The sequence below is a fragment of the Rhinolophus ferrumequinum genome, chromosome 11, assembly GCF_004115265.2.
Source record: "Rhinolophus ferrumequinum isolate MPI-CBG mRhiFer1 chromosome 11, mRhiFer1_v1.p, whole genome shotgun sequence".
NCBI lineage: Eukaryota > Metazoa > Chordata > Mammalia > Chiroptera > Rhinolophidae > Rhinolophus > Rhinolophus ferrumequinum.
Window position 1 is genome coordinate 4,294,684 of NC_046294.1, and position 20,171 is coordinate 4,314,854.

The 20,171-nt window shown below is 56.2% G+C and overlaps 1 protein-coding gene across 1 annotated transcript in view; it reads right to left on the minus strand.

Moving 5' to 3' along the window:
• LRP5 (LDL receptor related protein 5) overlaps positions 1-20,171 on the minus strand; it is a 103,598-nt gene that overhangs the window by 6,198 nt on the left and 77,229 nt on the right. Inside the window, exons 12-21 of the mRNA XM_033119194.1 lie at positions 19,502-19,825; positions 17,665-17,864; positions 14,513-14,721; positions 13,448-13,638; positions 12,641-12,850; positions 9,652-9,777; positions 5,904-6,140; positions 3,854-3,964; positions 2,466-2,702; positions 1,335-1,474 (exon numbers count right to left, since the gene is read on the minus strand). Coding sequence (XP_032975085.1) covers positions 1,335-1,474; positions 2,466-2,702; positions 3,854-3,964; positions 5,904-6,140; positions 9,652-9,777; positions 12,641-12,850; positions 13,448-13,638; positions 14,513-14,721; positions 17,665-17,864; positions 19,502-19,825 — 1,985 coding nt within the window. The remainder of the gene's footprint in view (positions 1-1,334; positions 1,475-2,465; positions 2,703-3,853; positions 3,965-5,903; positions 6,141-9,651; positions 9,778-12,640; positions 12,851-13,447; positions 13,639-14,512; positions 14,722-17,664; positions 17,865-19,501; positions 19,826-20,171) is intronic.

Below are 20,171 nucleotides of genomic sequence, written 5' to 3' on the forward strand. Positions count from 1 at the left end.
CTCTTGCTTCCTGATGAGATCCCCCAGCTCCCAGCAGAGCCTAGAGACACAGAAGCCAGTTTCCTGAGCCTCCTGGGACCTGCATGGAGGGTCCAGGGGGCTGCTTCTAGGGGCAAGCTCAGTTTTACATGGGATTCTGGTGCTTTTGGCTAGTTACGTGGAGCAGGGGAGAGTCAGAGAGTAAGGAGGACGAGAAGAACGATGGTGACTATTCTAAACTCCAGGCTTCTGGCTCCTCGTTTCCTCTGCCCCTAAATATAGTCGGACCCCGAGCCTCCAGGAGCCAAGTTCCTGTCCTGTGAACCCAAGATAACGACCTCTGCTGCCCCCTCCCCTCCCAGGGCCTGCCACAGTCAGGTGCAACACCCCAGATATGAGAGACATTCAGAAGGGCAGGAGAGCCCAGCCCTGGCTGGTGGGGCTCGCTGGAGACCCCACAAAAAGCTCAAGGGGCTATCCTCACTGAGGAGAGCATACTGTTTTAAAGAATTAAAAAGTGTAGAACCAAGTCAAGTCAGACCTCGATGTTTATAAATACACAGGTTCACCTACCTCCTTGCATCAAGCTCACCGCAGGTAGCCTGGAGCTGTTGGAAATTTGGGGTCCCCCAGCCAATCTCGGAGAGAGACCCCACACGGGATCCTGCAGGGGGCTCGGGCCCTGGGGGCTTCAGTGTTTCACCCTCTGTACGATCATTTCGCTCTGGCACGTGGCTTGGCTAGGGTGAGCCCGACCCTGCCTGGGCTGCCGGAAGCTCCAAGGAGCATTTCAGCCACACAAGTCCCCCCAAGAGTGTCTGTCCTTCAGAAAACAATCCAGTTATTTTCTGTGGACAAGCAAGGCCATGGTGGGAAAGTGGGGTGTCCCTGGGGAGAACGCTGAGAGAGAGCTTGCAACAGGCACCCCTGATGCGCCTGAGCACCCCATCCAGATGCACCCTACAGCGGCAGCCATAGGCGGGCGGGCCTGTGTAGAACAGAGACCGCCACCTGGACACTATAATGCCCAACAGCCACCCTGAGAGGCTGGATGATGGGTGAGATTTCTGCTCTATAGATTGTTGTATTGTTTCTAGATTGTCCGTAATAGTCCGTAATATGTTCTATTGTTTCTAGATTGTCCATAATAAATAAGGAGTATCCTTTTTTAAATTGGAAACAATATCACTGAAGAGAAAAATGACAGGGTCTGGAGACAAAGGAAAGTCAACGTCCTCACCGTTCTGTAAGGAGGGATTCCAAAAATCCTGAGGTCATTTTTTAAGGAGCGTCCCCTGGTCAGCCACTGGCGGTGGGGACCTCCAGCCAGCCAGGCCGCCCCCCGCCCCACTCACCGGTGGGTACAGTGTGGCCTTGGTGCTGGACGAGCTGCTGGACGAGGCTCCAGTGACATGGTTCCGGTCGTAGAGGGGCACCCCGCCCCGGCCCCCCATCAGGCTCACGGAGCTCATCATGGACTTGCCGCATGAAATGCCTGCCACGCAAGGGGGACAAGCAGGTCAGGCTGGGGCTCCCCACAGACACAGCAGGTCCGCCTCAGCTCCAGCCACCCACAGGACCAGGTTCAGGTGGATAAGTCCTGTCTGAGGTGTGTCCGACCTCCCCAGCGCCCCAGGTCCTCTGCCCACCACAGGGGTGAGCCTTAGCTGTAAAATGGGGAGTCGCACAGCACCTCCGGTAGGGGCCGCTGTGAGCCTGCAGGAAGGACCTCAGAGGGTCTCAGCACAGAGCTGCCTGGCACAGACACGGCCCTGCTCGGGGGCTGCTGCCACCGTGACCATGCCACCCCCTCGGGCCTCTCGGAGCTGCTGAGAGACCTCTGACAACCCCACTCCAAGAAGAATCAGGGTCCCAACAAGGCTGGCTCTGGGCAGGGCGTCGAGAAAGGAGAGAGGGACCCAGGGCTGGACAGGCCCCGGAGCTGACCTCAGTGACCTCTCGGGCTCAGCACTGACTAAGCCCCCTTCTCTGTGAAGTAAACCAGGGTGGTTCAGCCTGGCGTGGGACCGGGGCATCTACACACGTGGCCTCTCAGGTTTGTGGCACCGTGGACCACACTGCAGAGTCACTGTCACTGCACAGCCAAGTCCAAACCATGCTCAGGGCAAAACTGCTCGTTATATATGCCGACTCCTTTGATGCTACAGAAAACCCAGCTACCCCCCATGGATGACTCAAGACACACCCCGCAAGAATATTGAAGGTCAAGTCCAAAGAGCTGTCCCCACACTTCCAAAGCCAAAGGACAGGTCATAGCCGTGCAGGCTTCTGTGTTGAGAAAGACTCTGATGCTAAGGACAGGTGCCGCAGTGGAGCCTGAGTGCTGCGATCGATTAGTAATGTCTGCCATGTGCACAACAGGGACCATGGTAGCGGCTTTCCTGATCTACTCATCCCACATCCTGTCCAGACTACTCTCCCCATCTCTGCCCGGGGCCCTTGCACACACATCTCAGGCTCCTTACCTGTGAAGGGACCATGCTGTGAGGCGCCTGGGGCTATGAAATTGAGGGGCACGTGGGGAGTCCCACTGACGTACTCATGCGGGAAGGGCCCGTTGGCCCCTGTGTAGCGCTGACACACCACACGCTGGCAAACAAAGTAGACCCCACCCATGACGAAGAGCGAGAGGATGATGCCAATGACCGGCCCGATGGCACTGCTGTGGGCTGGGGCGTCGTCCGAGGATGGCTTGGAGATTTCTGCCAGAGGACAGACAGGATAGGTGGTCATCGTTAACCGCAAAAGAACAGGGGAGACACCATGTGCCCTGGAGGGGCTGCTTCTGCCCAGGCCCAGTACCCACTGGTGGAGGGAGTCAAGAAGGGGGACTATGGGGTGCTGGGGAGCCATGCTGACCTCAGTACCTCTGACCCACTGCCCCCTTGGCCTGCTTGGAGCGCCCTCCTTCTGCTCTGTCTGGCTAAGCTCTACCTACGTCCCAACGGCCCCTCAGGGGTGACTCCCACACAGCAGCCTCCTGTCATCCACTTGTCCAGGGGCTCTCGGTGGTGGCTGGAAGTGTGTATACCAGATGCTTCCGTGAGTCATGAGCTTGGCCAGGACGCCCTTGGAGCTGGTTATGATTTGCTGACCAGCAGGCTGCAGATGTGGGGACAGGTAGATGGAGCCTGGTGTCTCCCAGCCTATGTGGCAGTGGACTTCACCCATGCACAGGGGCTGGGCGAACAGGCACGCCATGGGCCCAGGGCCTTCACCAGCAGGGCTCACTAAGTCCCACAGAAATCCTGAGTGGGGGCACTGTCAGGGGCAGAGTGTGACAGGGCCTGGACTCGTGGGGTCAGCCCAACCCATAAAGCCAGGAGCCAGTGCAGGGGAACCTCTGGGCACCCCGTGTGTGGGACTGCCACGTGGGGGTGCTCCTTGAACATGGTCCACTATCAAAGCCACCAGGCATTGAAAGGCAGTCTTTGATTCAGACAGGATGGGAGCTGGAGTCCCGGCTCTAGATTCAATTTGGACACAGCCCTGTCATCCAGGGGCGATCTTACTGCCTGACAGGTGTTGCTGAATGAGGTCCTGGGCACCAGCATGATGCATCCCACTCAGGCCTGGCCTGGCACAGTCAAGGGGGCCTGCCTCTGTGCCTCTGTCCCAGCCGAAATGCCTCAGAGCTCAGAGTCTCCCCCTCCTCTCCCAGCTCAGCCTCTCAGCTGCCTCCACCTCCAGGAAGGCTTCCCTGCCTCCCCCTGAAGGCTAAGTACTCCCAACCTCCTAGCCCCCTTAAACACGGCCCCCAGTATGTTTCCTTCCTCTAGACCCCACACTCCTGGGCAAAACCCCAGCACTGGAGGGAGTCCTCCCACCCCCACCCTCTGGGAATCCAGCTCACCGCACATGAGCTCATCAGAACCATCGATACAGTCGGGGAAGGAATCGCACTGCTGCTTGATGAGGACGCACTGGCCACTGGCACACCGGAACTGGTTGGGCAGGCAGACGGCTGTAAGGAGCAGGCCTTGCATTCAGAGAAGCTGGCAGGCTTGATGTGGCTCCCTGCCCCGCCACCCAGGACCCAACAACAAAGGTCTGGGCTCCAAATTCAGAGTGGACAAAGGGGACCCTTTCCAGGACTGGGTTGGGGATTGGTCATGGCAAACCCATTCTTCCCCTCCCCCTTGCTGACCCCTGTTCCAAGGCCTCCTGGGCCGGGCTCAGGACTGGCAGGGAAGACACCTTAACAACCCGCCGGGAGGTACTGACCAGACTCCTCCCACACGGCACCAGGACTAACCAAGGCTCTCCCAGGTCACAGGATAGGTAAGAGCCAACTAGAACATGACCCACAAGGAGCCTTGGCTCCCTAGAGTGGGTGGGGCAGGGGACAGGTGACGTCTCAGCAGAGCTACTATGAAGGTAAAAGCATCCCACGCAAGTGACCAACGCAGCTCACAGCCTTTGGGGGTGGGAGGAAGCAAAACGCTGGGTACTGACTGCGGCCGCCTCCCTTCCTGCTCCCAGATACTGTCCTGGAAGAAGCTACAGCCGCACCAGGAAGGCAGCTGCCTAGGGCCTCAGCCGTCAAGCACACTTGCTGTCTCAGCTCCCCACCTGTCCTACCACAGATGCCCCGCTCTGGGAACTGGAGACAAGGGACCCTGTCCTCAAGGTGGGTGGGACCATTTGCTGGTAACCGACCAGGGGAGGAAGATCTCAAAACAGAGTGTGGAGCCCAGAGCCTGCACTAGGGGCCTGTTCTCGGTTCTGTTTGCAGTAGGAGGAGGCAGGGGACAGTTCCTACTCATGGCTCCTGCCATCCTCTGAGATGGAGGCCACAACACGGTGCCGGGGCAAGGGCCGCAGCAGCACTCAGCACTCAGTTTTTCTGTAAAGGGCCAGATAGTAGGTATTTGGGCATCGAGGACCATAGGTCTCTATTGTAACTGCACCAAGCCCAGCCACAGACAATAAGGAAACGAATGAGCCTGGCTGCATCCCCAATCAAACTTTATTTACCAAAATAAGTGGTGGTCTGGATTTTGCCCTCAGGCCAGTTTCCCAACCTCTGGTCTAAAGCCTCCATCAAATTCTCAAAGTGTTTATTAGCTGAAAAGACTTAGCAACTGTGGCTTTATAGAAACATCTAGGGAAATGGCCCCCAGGCCCTCCTCGTCCACAGAAAGGCTGCTCATCATGAATGGGGATGGTGGGTTATCTAAAACCAGGACCTGGTGGCTATGGGGGAGGCAGTAAGAATGACCCATTAACAGCTGAGTGGCAGTCATGGGGCCATGGTGCTGACAACGTGGTTAGGAACCAACTGAGTAGGCCACTTACGAAAGGAAAACTCAGCGGGGTCACAGAGGTAGATGTATCACTGTTGAGGTCTAAAGGAAGATCCTGCTGGTCAGAGTGGATCTGGCACGAGTCTCTGTTAACTCCTGGTTTAATGGATTGCTAGCGACCACCCAGGGGTTATCCCACAGACGGCCTGGTGGACGACAGCACTGTCTTTTGGGACGGGGATTTACCAAGGTGTAAGCCATGGAAATCCAGCCAACTACTGGATTTGCCTTGGATTTCTATAAAACTCTTGACCAAATGAGAGAAGGCAAGACTGACTCTTACAGTCTGCCTTCGAGCCGAACTGCTTGGCAGAACAGGATGGGGGCAAATGGCAGGGTTTTCCTCATTGGCCTAAAACTAACTTATTTTCCTCCCAAGCTGAGGAGGACCTGGTGATTCCGCTCCAGGGAAAGGTTTTACAGAGACCCTACCCTGTGCGGGCAGACAGAGCCCCAGCGGGACACTCTGGAGGGCAGAACGCAAGTGGCTTCATGGGAACTGCACTGCTCTAGGGAGGGGCAATCAGGGACGGGGCGGGGCCTTTTGTGGGCGGGGCCTTTGTGGGCGGGGCAGGGGAAGGGAAGAGGGTGCCTCACCATCGCAATCCGCCTCGTCTGAGCGGTCCTGGCAGTCGGCCTCGCCATCGCAGCGCAGTCGCAGGTCCACACACTGGCCACGCGCGCAGGGGAACTGGGCGGCCGAGCACACAGGACAGCCCTCCTCGTCGCTCTGGTCGTCACACTCGGGGAAGCCGTCGCAGCGCCAGGCCCCGGGGATGCAGTCGATCTCCCCCGTGGCACAGGCGAACTGGTCCGGGGAGCAGGTGGGAGGCTCTGGGGAAGACAGAAACACCGTCACTGGCAGCCCCGCCCCACGCAAAGAAATCCCGGCGATACGCGTCTGGTGCTGCACCGTCTAGTGTGTCCTGTCAGCTGACGCTGCCCTGGCGTAAGATGAAGGTGGGGGTAATAAATGTTTGCTGAAAGAAGACATGACTTTTGCTGTTTTTTCCACTGTGGAGGGAAAAGAGGCTAACTGGGGCTGTGAACTTTAAGTAGCAGGTACTACACCGCGCACAGCGGGAAACACTCCAGGCTGGGAACTCGGCTGTGACCGCTGAGAAGCAGGGGCAGACCCCTTCCGCTAGGGGTCCTGTCTGTCCCTTCTGCTGGAGCCAGCCTTTGCCGCCTCCAGGCCCAGGCCCGGCTGTCAGTCCAGCGCATCGAGTGTGTGCATGGTGGCCTGGCCACGCCTGAGTGTCCACTGCACCCAGTGGGTCAGCAAGCAGGTGGTCAGCACCCACATCTGTAACAGGGCTGGGTGGCTGGAGCGGTGAGCTGGAATTCTGCAGGTGGCCAGCATGCCCACAGGCACAGTGGGGGCTGGCAGAGGATCTGGGCACCTTACGCAAGAGTGGGCTAAGAAAAGGCAGGAGGGTGAGGATACCATAGCAGGTGTGAAGTGGGTGAGGAAGGGGAGGGAAGGCTCCCAGGGGGAGGGAGTCGTGTGCGGGTACTGAGCTCCGAGAGCAAAGGACAGCAGACCTGGGGCCACCTCCTCCCAGGTGACCACGGTGGGTCCGTCCACCCCTCAGAGCCAACTTCCTCAGCACAGGCCAAGGGCAGTAGTGCTCAGTGAGTGGCATCTTTCTGGAGTCTGGCATGTAGACGGGCACAGAGGCGGGGGCACCAGCAGAGAGAAGCGAGAGCGCCCCATGTCTTCAGTCTGCCCCATTTCTGGGGGCTCCCATCACCATCGCTCCCCTCCTTTGAGTGGGAAGTCACAGAAAACTGAGGCCGGGAAACAGGCCAGAACTTCGTCTCAAAGTTTAACAACAGTCCTCAATGCTCTGGAAACCTGATTAAGGAAACAAGTATTGGTTTCCCGCAGCAACAATGCATCTAAGCCTTGACATTTGGAACCTGTGTAACTGCCAGGTTCACACCAAGCTGAACGGGATATGTGTGGGGAACGGGATTTGAGCAAACACAAAAAGAAGCCTGGCTGTCCCCACTGAGCCTGGCCACAAAGGACACACCAGGGCCAGTAGAAGCCTGGGTACCCATGGCATCCAAAGGGAGCCAGGGACGATGTCTGCATGCTGAGCCACCAATAAAGGACATGCGCAGAGGCTGGCCACGGCAATGTGTATGTGGACAGGGGTCCCCGCCCGACTTCAGCTCCCAAAGACCCTGTGCCTATTGTTTTGACTGACACCCTATCCAGGAAAAAGAGGGTCCATGACCCCCCTGTGGGGTCAAGCTCTGATTTCTGCAGGGCCGGCAGCCATGGCTGGAGGGTGAGGGTGGAATGAGGGTGGGGGGGATTGGACAGACCTGGGGTTGTACCCAGGCTCCCCTCTGCCGCTGTGCAACCTGACGAACCCACCCCCAAGCTCCTAGAGCCTCTATTTTCCCATCTCTAAAACAGAAACAGCCACCCTACTTCACAGGCTCCATCACAAGAAGTAACCGAGATAGTCGGGTAAGAGCGTGTGTGTGTGTGCACGTTTGCGTGTGTGGGGCTGCGCCTGGCTCAGGAGGGGCTCAAACAGCGTTGGCAGTGGTACTGCTGAGAACACTGAAGCCACATGGTTGTTCCTTGCCCATCGGCTCCCACCATTTCACAAGGGTCCATTGTCACCTCCCGAGAACCTGTGGGCCCTTAGCCTTCTATGATCTCCCCAGAGAAGTGGCCATGGAAGAATAAAGACAGGTAGACAGTAAACAAACGTCTTTTGGGCCGTGAGTAGGGGTCTGGGCTTCCTCAAATCTGGAGGACTAGAGCCAGGGGAAAAGGGAGAAGGACGGGACAACAGACAGAGAGGCACGTCCTCTGTGTGGAGGCACATAGCTGGGGCCTGGGGACAGCCGAGCGCTCTGCACAGCTCTCTCCACAGAGGGCTCTTCGCCAGGGCAGCGTGGCCATCTGTGGGAGCTGCACAGCCACTCTCAGGCCACAAAGCCTCGTGCGTCCGGAACAGCAGGTTGGAGACAAGCCACAAGGAAGCTCAGGAGAGTCAAGGTGGCTCCCACCAGGGGGCAGCCACAAAATGTCCCCTCTGCTCTTGGCCTAGTTCTCTGGTGTTTGCACTGTGAGGCAGGGCAGGAGAAAGCTCCAGAAGGACAGGCCCCGTGGTCCCACTCCCCGAGCTACTGGGCAATGACCAGTTTCTACCAGGGCACAACAAGCTCCAGAGAAGAACAGGCCCCATGTATTGTGAGACCATCTGCTGTGTGGGGGACACAGGGATGGTATGAGGGGGGTTGGGACAGGGTGAAGCCTGATTCCCAGGAGCTCACGGAGGAGAAGGGGAGATGAGAGGATCCAAGGTCACCTAGGGTCGCTCGGGGCAGTCGAGATGAAGCCCTGGGAGTTGGGCTTCATCATGGTGACAGTAACAGTTGTCACTTTTTGTTACTGCTTCTATCCCCACAACTAACAGCAGCTGGCATTCCCATGTGCCATATATCAGGGACCATTCAGAGTGCTTTTACTTAATTCCCTCCCTCACAGGAGGCTCAATTGATCAGCCTGGGGTTACTCAGCTGAAGTGGTAGAGCTGGGATTTGACCCAGGTCTGTCTGATTCTTGACTACTCCCCACAAAGCTGCAGGAAAAAAGAGGACCCGCGGCCTGCCCGGTGGCTCAGGTGGTTGGAGCACTGTGCTCCTAACGCTGAGGTTGCTGGTTCAATTCCCACATGGGCCAGTGAGCTGTGCCCTCTACAGCTAAGATTGTGAACAATGGCTCTCCCTGGAGCTGGGCTGCTGTGAGCAGCTGGAGGCTACTGTGTGCCACCATGAGCGGCCAGTGGCCAACGTGAGTGGCCAGCAGCCAGCGTGAGTGGCTGGCAGCCAGTGTGAGTAGCTGGCGGGCTGCTATGTGCTGCCATGAGTGGCCCATGGACAGCATAAGTGGCCAGCAGCCAGCGTGGGCTGCTGTGTGCTGCCGTGGGCTAACGTGTGATGTCATGAGCGGCCAGTGGCCAGCGTGAGAGGCCGGCAGCCAGCGAGAACTGCCGTGAGCTGCTGTGAGGGGCCGACCGACGACTGTCGACCCACTGCCTCAGCCAGGGGAGCGCAAGGCTCATAACACCAGCATGGGCCCGGGAGCTGTGTCCTACACAACTAGACTGAGAAACAACAGCTTGAACCAGAGTGGGGTGTGGGGGGAGGTGGAAGGGGGAAAAAAAAAAAAAGGATGGCAAATGAAGAGACAGTCCGCTGTGGAAATTGAATGCCATAGGGACTGACTTTAAAAGGATGCTAGGCAGTGACCAGCAGGCAGAGAAATCAAGTCCCCGTCCACGTTCCCAACAGAAAGCACTGAGGTCACACCTACCACCACAGGTCAGCAGGTTCTGCAGGAGCACGAGGTGCACGGGGCATGAGCATCGTGGCGTCCCGTCACCCTTGGCAATGCAGATGTGGGAGCAGCCGCCGTTGTCCCGGGCACATGGGTGGGCTGCTGCAGACACAAAAAGAGGTGGGGGTCAGGCTCTGCCTCCCACCTCAGGACCAACGCAGAGGGAGGCGGGGATGAGGGCCAGGCACGAACTCACAAGAACTGGCACTCCTGTAGGCCAGGGTCCTACACATCCTCCCACTTGACTCCCAGGGCAGCCTACGGAGTCTGTTTCTAGTGACACTGCATTTTGCAGATGAGGAAACAGAGGCCAAAAGCAGTTACAGAACTTGCCCAGCTCATCAGCACCAGGTCCCACTGAGCCCATATGGTTACTCTATACTGCTGCCTGTCTGTCTCTTGTAGCATAGCAGGCTGAGTAGTGGCTCCCAAAAGGTATGTCCACATCCGAAACACTGGAATCTGTGAATATGACCTTATTTGGGAAAAAGGTCTTTCCAGATGTAATCCAGTTAGGGATCTGGAGATGAGGTCATTCTGGATTATGTGAATGGGTCCTCAATCCAGTGACAAATGTCCTTATAAAAGACACAGGGGAGAAGGCCATGTGATGACAGAGGCAGAGATTGGAGAAATACAGCATAAGGAATGCCTGCGACCACAGAAAGCAGAAGGGGCAAAGAACCAGCCCTCCCAGAGCCTCCAGAGGGAGCACAGCCCTGCAGACAACTTGATTTCAGACTTCTCACATCCAGAACTGTGGGAGAATGCATCTCTGTTGCTTTAAGTCACCCAGTTTTGTGGTGATTTGTTACAGTGGCTGCAGGAAACTAATACACAGGGGAGTGAAAACAGCAGGCTGCTGAACCCTGGGGAGCTCACAGATTTCTATGTAACCAACAATGCGTTCAACCCAAGTGACAGGAGGGAGCCTGGGAGGGTGGCTGACCTCCCTCAAGTGAGAGAAAAGACAGAAAGCACTCGGCTCCCCATCCCCACCCCCACCAAAAAAGTCACACAGTTGTCCCTCCTCAACCTCGAGGATTAGGTGTCCTTAAAATGGCAGAAGTCATGCTTTAGAGCAGGGGTCAGCCAACTTTTTCTGTAAACAAGTTCATAATTTTGGCTTTATGGGCCAGACTGTCCGTCACAACTCCTCAAGCCTGCCAGCTGTAATGCCAAGGCAGCCGCTACGAAGGACACATAAACCAGTGCGTGTGGCTGTGCTCCAATGAAAACTTCATTCACAAAATCCAGCTGTGGCCCACGGGCTGCATCGTGCTACCTGGTTTGGAGTTTAGCTGTGGGATCTTGTACGGAAGCAGGATGGGTGACTCACGTCCCAAACAAACACGGGATTTCCTGCCCTCACTCAAAACGAGGAGCCTCTCCATGTCACCTTAGACATTGCATATCAGTGCTCACAGGATGTCCCCAATTTCCACCCTCATCTCTGCACACTGTACTTTTCCTGACCCTCTCGTCCCCTCAGGTCCAAGGAGCTGCCAGTCAGTGCACCTGGATTTCTGCCAACACCAACAGGTCTGGACATTCATGGGCTCAACGCTCACCATCCTGACCACCTCCAGCCATTCTGAAGGCCGTGACACCCAGTAACCCATGACTTAGCTGGGGACGGTGTAAGGGGCCAGGCAAACACTGTCATTCTAACCCATATCCACAGGTGCCTCAGTTATCTGGAAACCGTTCACCTAACAACTTCAGTTATCCAGGACCCAGTCAAAAACCCACAAGGGTAGAAACTGGCCACCCAGCAGTCAACACAAAGTGACCAATTCACTGCGTCAGAGGTCAGGCCCCGCTCTGAGCAGGGAGCCCAACAACCTCACTCAGACCCATGTGTTTGTACCGGACACATGATTCTAACGAATGTGGTTGCCAATTTGCACAGCCCACCGGAGGAAAGCAGCACACAAGGCCGGGGCTAAAACCTGGCCGCCGGCCTCACATCCAAGCACCAGCTGACAGGGGAAAGGTAACACCCTCTCTGAGCCCTACCGTCCGCAACTATAAAGTAGAATTGTTGTGAAATGCACATCATGTAATAATACAGTGAGCCCAGGGCCTGGGAGGAAGCAGTCACAACATAGCACAGCCGATGGAGACCCACGGGGTAGAAGCTCATCCACTGAGAGAAGGACACCTGAGCCCAGTGACAGCCAAAAAATTAGTAGGAGTTACTGAGCCAGAGAAGAAAAGGAAAGGTGATCAGACAGAGGGGCTCTGGGAACAGGCACACGGCCAGCGGTAGGGCGAGGGGCACGGAGAGGCTGGAGAGTGGGACATCCCCCAGGGCCGTGAAGGGCACCATGAAAGTGGCCAGATGGCAGGCATCACAGGACAGGGAACGGCCCTGTCCACCCCGCTGGTGGCCCAGGTGTATTTACTGAATGAAGAGCGAGGAGACAGGTAGACACTTACACTATAGCCATGGACGGAGGGGGTGGAGAACAAGAGGTTCCAGGGGTAGAGGTCCCTCTCTCCCAGGCCCTTGAGAAGAGCCAGGCTACGGTAGGCAGAATCCTAAATGCCCCCCCCGTTGCCCACCCCAACCCCCAGTGCAGGGGATGTGATGAGCGATCATGTCCATGGTTTTGCAGATGTCATTAAGATTATTAATCAGTTGACTAGAGTTCATCAAAAGTCTAAAGATGGGCAAATCTAATCACGGGCCCTTGAAAAGCAGAGCAGGTCCCCAGGTGGTCGTAGAGGAGGAACTCAGAGATTCGGATCTGTCTCTGAGATGGAGGGGAGCACAAGGTGAGCACCTGAGGTGGTGTCCAGGAGCTGAGGGCAGTGTCCAGCTGGCAGCCAGAAGGAAAATGGGGCCTCAGGCTAGCACGCTCCTATCTGGCCCTAAGGGGGCCGGTTCAGGGGTTGCTGTGCTGTGAGCACGTGACCACCCCCCCACACACACATACACCGCTGCCCACCCCCCACATACAGAAGTCCTCCAGGCTGACGTCCTCCACGGCGTGGATGCCGGTCAGGTGGGCCACACGGCCCTGGACTCGTGTCCGCTTGTCCCCAGTGGTCTTCTCCACGCGCTCAATCATCTGCTGCTGGCGGTCAATCCAGTAGAGGTGTTTGCCCAGCACGGTCAAGCCCACGGGCTGCACGATGTTGGCGTCCTCCAGAGTCAGGCGGTTGGCCCCTGCAAGTGGGACAAGTGCCCCTCACGTTTGGCTCAGGAGAACGGAGGGCTGCCAGGGAACCTGGGGCTGATTCCCCGGAATCAGGCCGATCCGAGACCAGCCCTTGGACAGCCGTGCTCCCACTGGGGCCAGCCGAAACCATGGACCCCCGTCACTGGTTCTGGTAAGCACAGTGCCAACCCTTCTCCCATCCCACCTATCTTATGGAAGAAAAGCCCCTCGAGGCACCGACTCTCACTCCTGTCCAGCCCAGGGGCCTCCTGGTCTAAAGCGGCCCATCTATGAACTTGAACACAGGAGGCAGAGGCTGGGATCGGACTCTGCTCTACCCCATGCTGTGGACCCCAGGCAGCTCACTCACCCTCTCTGAGCCTCATCTCTGTGTCTGCTATGCAGGTATCATTTGGGGCCTACATCCTGGAACTCTGGGCGGGACTGCATGAGGGGCACAGGAAGACCCAGCACAGTGCTCGCCCCCAGGAGGTCCTTGACAAGTGTGGCCACTGCTACTGATGACATGGAAGCCCGGGCATCCCAGGGAGGTCAGACCTGTGACTGCCCGGGACCTGATCCCCGGGGATGCCCGAGGCACAAACCTGACAGGTCGCAGCTTTCGATGCGCTTCAGGTCCGCGTCCACCCAGAAGAGTTTGCCCAGCCTGTTGTCCACCACGAGGGCCACGGGACGGATGAGGCCCGTGGTGAAGAGGACCTCGCGCTCAGTGCCGTCCAGGGCCGTGCGCTCGATCTTGGCCGCTCGGTCCTGCATGTTGGTGAAGTACAGGTACCTGTGGGGGGTTGTGGCGGGCAGGTGAGGGACAGACGCTATGCACTGCCGTCTCCTCAGCCGGGATCCAGCATGCTCAGCACCACACAGCCCAGCCCCTGGCCCACGGGCATCCAGCGGGCCTTTGCAAGGTTACCAGTCATGTGGCCCCGGCCCATCAGGGCTGGTCCCCAACTCTGAAAAGGTCACTCCCTGTACTGGGTTGAATGGTGTACCCCCAAAATCCATGTCCACCCAGAACCTCAGAATGTGACCTCATATGAAAATAGGGATGTAGCAGACAGAATTAAGCATCAAGCTGAGGCCATATTGGGTTAGGGTGAGCACTAACTTCAATGAATGTGTCTTCAAAAGAGAGAGAAGAGGCCACACAGACACAGATAGTCGCTGTGAATACAAGTGGTGGAGGGATGTGGCCACGAGTCAAAGAATGCTGGGGGTCCCCAGAGGCTGGGAGAGGCAGGAAGGAGCCTCCCTGGAGCGTCTGAAGGGAGCACGGCCCTGCCCACACTTGACTTGGGACTTCTGGTCTCTGGCAGTGAGAGAATAAACATCTGGTGTTTTAAGCCCCCCATTTGTGGTCATTTGTTGCAACCGCCCTAGGGACTAGTACTCGAGCCACCTGCCCCTCCACATTGCCAAGAAGTCCCTGCGTCCATGAAGACCAGCCTCGAGGGACCATCCGTGAATGAGTTTCCACGTCCAGCTCTGGCTGCTATGGCGGGGACCCGGGAGCCTCCTGGTCCATCAGAATGTTGGGAGTGGAAAGCCCCTCGCAGCGCCAGAGGCTGACGTTCACCAAGGGGCCTCCTGGCCCGCCCCAGCGGGATGCAGCCCCCACGCCCCAGTGCCCGCCTGCCCTTCTGGCCTCGCACCCTCGCTCGGCATTGACGACAATGGCCCTCGGCTTGTCACGGTCCCCGCGGAGCACCACGCCCATGGCGTCCCCATTCAGTCGGTGGACGTTGATGGTGTTGGTGGCCTCGCACGTCCAGAACAGCGTCCGGCTGTAGATGTCGATGCTGAGGTCATGCGGCTGCCTGTCTGGGTTTTGGTTTTGGCTCAGGGAGGTCAGAACGAAAGGCTGTAAAACAGTGAGAAACGAGCACCGGCTGAAGGCGTGGTGGGGAGGGCAAGGCCTCAGTTCAGGTCAAAAGTCAAAATTCCAACCTGTCAAATGGGCCCACTTGACACATGCAACCCACAGGCCCACTTGCCAGTGAAACACGGATTCCTACAACAGCCTCCGGAAGAGCTCTGTGCCGTCCACTCGGGTGTCAGGCCCACCCATCAGAGAACCCACGGGCCCGGCTGTCAGCCTCGCAGACCGGCGGCTCTCACGTTCTCTGGGTCCTGTTCTGCACGCATAGGAGGACCCCCTGACGGCTGAATAGTCCACCCAGGATCACAGGCCCCTTCTCAAGACCTCTCATCTCTTCTTGCTTGTTGTCTTAGACTCATGCTTTTTATTAGGTCCCTCAAATCTGAGGGAGAGGCCAGGGGTACAAGGCCCAGTGAGGGGACAGGCCAGGCGAGGGTACTGCGGAAGCCATGCCTAAAAGCAGACTTTGGGACACCAGGCTGGCATCAGAGCAGCCAGCTGAGAACCACACAGACCTCCCCAGGAGACCAACTTGACCAGCTGGCCAGTTTTACAAAACCTGAACCCCAATTTCAGTGTAAATGATAATATTTAGGCTAATGCAAAATTTGTAACTAGAATCCCATTCAACACCACGATCAACATGAGCCCCCTTCACCCCCCCACCGTCGTCGGCCACTTCATGAAGTTCGTGGCAGCACTGTGAGCCCCATGGAGAAAGGACCGAGGTGTCACGGACAGGTGAACACGTAAGCAAATGAACACGTAAGCAAAACATGGTCTCCCACCCAATGGAACATTCCTCAGCCATGAGGAAGGAGGAAATTCCGACACATGGTACAACGTGGATGAACTCTGAGGACATTTGGCGTCGTGATATAAGCCAGAAACAGAAAGACTATGATTTTGTAAGACCATGATCCCACTCATATGAAGTACTTAGAGCAGCCAAATTCACAGAGACAGAAAGTCGCCTGGATGGAGCGTGCCAGGGGCTGTGGGAGGGGAATGGAGAATTAGTGTGTCACGGACACAGAGATTCAGTTTGAGAGGATGAAAAGTTCTGGGGATGGATGACAGCCATATGACAACATGAAGGGACTTAATGCCACTGAGCCACACACTTAAAAAAGGTTAAAATAGTAAATGTTATGTGATGTCTGCTGATCACAATACAACATTAAAATAGGAAAGAACACTTAGCCAAGCAGATAATAATTTAAAACGTCATCCTTAGGGGTTGGACGCGGTGCCCGCTCCCCCAAAAGCATCTGGAGCTTAGCCAGAGACACAGGAGGGAACCGTGTTTCCAAATTAAATGGAAACCCGGAAGCTGTTCCTAAACGGCTTTTTCTTCCAAGGCTTTCCCACTTTTACCCAGGTACTATGAAAGAATGCTTTTGCTCAGATACCATGAAAGAACCCCGGATGAGACTCTAAGGCAATTTGCACCGTGTATCGTTCTCAGCAGGGAAATCACAGTCCGCCAATTAACACTTCCTCATTCTGGAAAGGACTCACAGTCACTGTCACCTGCACTGAGCAGGATGAAAAAAATCCATTTCCACCATTTCCAACAGGCTCTGCACCGACAGAGACGGTGGTCACAGCTGCCCAGGCACAGCTGGGGCTTCACCATCCACTCAGGACACACAGCTCAAAGGGTGGTGACCTGTTGACGGGTTCTAGTCCATCCAGACTAGCACTAGCATCCAGTTCAAGGAAGGCAACGGCAAAATCTACTTGACAGACGTGAAAATCATCTGAAAATCTCCACCAACGAGCATTTCTCTGTATCACTGTCATAACGGTATCAAGATTTCACCATGATGACGTAAGCCCCTACACTGACCCCTGGATTGAGAAAAGAGACTGTCTGGCTCTGTAGCTTTTGTAAAAGGAGTCTCTGGAAACTGGCAGGATGAGCCAAGCATGTGCTCGACCCCACAATGATGGGAGGAACACCTGTCACCTCCCTGCCACGTGGAGATGCCAGGTGTACCCCGAGGCTGCGGTGAGAACGTCCTTCCTGGAATCGGTCACAAACCTAACACGGAAAAGCTAGAACGTGCATTTTGAAAATGCCAATGTCTTCCAGGGCAGGGACGGACCCGGGACGACCCGAGCAGAACAGAGATTTCGCATTTGCTCGTGTGCATTTCATCCGTGAGAAGCACCGGCTGAATGCACCAGCACGGAGCCAAGTAGGAACAGAACCGCACACCCCAACACCGTCCACCTCCCTGTGAGCCCCACCTCCACACTGGGGTTGTCCCTTTCTGCCCCCTGAGACAGTCCTCATCCCACCGGTTCACCAAAGCCCACAGGCTACAACCTTGTGGCCAACTTCCGGTGTCTTCAAGATGAAGCCTCATCTCCACTGTGGCTTTGATGCCCTGAGCCCTTTAACACGCACAAGACGCTCCTGTGTTATCAGTTCCTTTATTTCAGTACGTTGGTGACGGGGTTTTGAGTGTTGTGCCCCAGCTCCCTTCCCCCATAAGCCCTGTGATTTGTGCTGTGTGATTTTGCGTGAGTGTAGTGATTTTTAGAACACATAGATGGCATTACAGCAGAACGGACTATACAATTCCTATGAAGTAAGAACAAATCCAAATTAAGCAATATCAACTACCCTGCACAAAGCCACTGTGGAAAGAAAAATAATCCCATGGGGTTTGATCCCCCCCACCCCGTGCCAACCACTTCAAAAATTATAAAATCCAGTTTCTACATAGAATCAAAGGGTTTCACACTGCTCAGGTGTATACCCAGGAATGACTTATCAGAGCCCAAATCATCGCTTACCCAAAACTGTGCTCTGTGGGCACCCCTTCCGCTAAGGGAATGTGGGCAGAGCCTGGAGACCGCCAGGGCAAGCTCTGCACAGAAGCACCCCCCACACCCCGCGACAGCTCCACTTGCCTGGGTCCCATCGTCCTTGGCTCGCTTGATGTTCTGGCGCCCGTCTGCCCAGTAGATGAACTTGTCCAGTGGGTCGTAATCGATGGCCTTGACGTTCCTCAGTCCATGCAGGGGCAGGATGAGGTCCGGGCTGTGCTGGTCGTCCGGGATCATCCGGCTGATGGCACTTTTCTGGCTGAACAGCAAGAAGGTGCTGGGCGCTAGGGTGAGGCAAACAGATGGTGGGGGGGCGGGCAGCACATCAGAACCTGGGAGCTGGAGGGCAGTCGGCAGGGGCAGGGAGAGGGCATTGGCACTCCGCTTTATTGTACAGAGTAGATGTGTAGACGCACCCACCAGATGGACATGGAGAAAAGGCAGGAAGGACATAAAGCTATTTCTTGGGGGTCGACAACGGGGAATTTTACTCTCCATGTTACATGTCTCCGTTGTTTCAGTATTTTCCGAGTGCAGGTGTTATTTAAAAAATAGATACCAATTCACGTTTAAGTTACCAAGACTTAAGATGGAAGGAAGACCGTGGCAGTGAGCCTCAAACTCCCACCCGCAAGGACACCGTGCTTGGATGAGGTGCAATTTGCTGCATCCTCTGTGTAACAGAACTGCTGAGAACCAAATGGACTGAATAGCGACACTAGGAGGGGACACTCCTCGGGGGTGTCAGTGAACAAAGCTGCCTCGGTGCAGAAACTGCGTCACTCAGAATATGTAGGAGGCCACTGGGCGCAGCCATGGTCAGGGAGTTACAGTGGGGCAGTGTGAATGCAAGTCTCACCCCAGGTCTGCTCGCCACAGGCGCGGGGACAGAGTTACAGGCGTCCCCTCAGGCCATGGGTCACCTGCACATCCGCTTGACCCTTCAAGGTTATGGTCCCCAGGGGGCAGAGACAACAGGACAAAGGGAGCACAGGAGTGGGGAGTCGCAGGCTGTGGCCGCCAGCCTGGGGCCTCGAACATGCCCCTGAACTCATAACCTCACCCTTAACCCTTTGGAACTCTGGTACCTCGTCCACATGACCAGCACAACAAAGACCAGCTCTCCTAAGGCCCAGGGCTGTGTGAGCCTCAGACGAGACCCTAGATGACAAAGAGCTTCATAAACTGTCACATGCTGCAGGGGCTGAATTATAACCGGTGCTCTGCTGGCATCACAGGAGAAAAGCCTGCCAACACGACACACCTGTTCTTCCTATGGCCCGTGGGAAAGTGGCTCTCAGGCTCTCTGAACCTCACATTTTTTTTTTATCATTGACATGAGAGCTTTCTGAAAAGGCGTACCTAATCCAGAGGGTCAATGTGAGGGTTACACGAGTGAACGTGAGGCCAGATGGCAAGGGGTCAAGAGCAGGGACTCTGCAGCCCGCCTGCCTGGGTTCAAACCTAGTGCGAACCTCACTAGCTGTGTGACCTGGTGTGGGATATTACGCATCTCTGTGCCTCAGGTTCTTTGCCTGTGAAATGGGGACAGTGACACTTCCTATCCTACAGGCTTGAGGATTATGTGAATAATCACATAATGCCATAAAAAGCACTAGAACGATGCCCACCTCTATAAATGAGCACTCTCCCCCATGCCTGGTTTTCACATCCAAAGACTACCCCATGGAATGTGGCAGGTGAGGGCTTGGCCCATCTACCTTGTATCTTGATAAAGCAACAGGTCCTCCACCCAGCCCGGGGCTCCAGGTAACATTATGCAGCTTGTGCAGTGCACAACCTGCCCAACAGTCCACGTGCACCAACGTACCCAATATAAGAAGCTCCTTTCCACCTCAGCCCCCAGAGCCAGCCTGAGCTAACACAGGGGTGAGAAGCAGAGGGAAAGCAAGGCACTTACGGCTGCAGTTGCGGCTGCTGGGGTCCAAGGTGTAGTGTGAGGCACAGCTGCAGCGGTGGCCTCCGGGGACGGCAAGGCACAGCTGCCCACACTGCCCGTTGTTGTGCATGCAGTCATTGAGGCCGTCCTGGCGGGAGGAGTGGAACACCAGGATGTCCATCACGAAGTCCAGGTGGCCCTGGATGAGGGTGCGGTTCCGGCCACTCGTCTTGTCGGCCCGCTCAATACTGTGCAGGTTCCAGTCTGTCCAGTAGATATAATCACTATACTGCGTCAGGCCGAAGGGGTGCGGGAGGTCGTCGGCGATCACAACCCGCTCCTGACCTGTGTGGAGACACACAGGCAGGGCGTCAGCCTTGCACAGGCTGCCCCGTCAGGAGAACGGGTTCACCCTGCAGCCTGGGGGCTTATGTCAGAGCCATAACGTCCGACCACTTTGAAAAACGAGCAGGACGAACTGAAGTTGGATAGATGTACACTACCCGGTGACCTGGCTATCCCCGGGCCCTGCCACAGGAGGAATGCACGCAGTGTCCACCCCGGTAACACGGAAGAGGATGTGCACAGCAGCCACCCTCTGTAACAGCCACCAGCTGGAAACAACCCTACTGCCTGTCAGTAGTAGAATGGCCCAAAAAAGTGGTGGCATCTTCACGTAATGGAAATGACG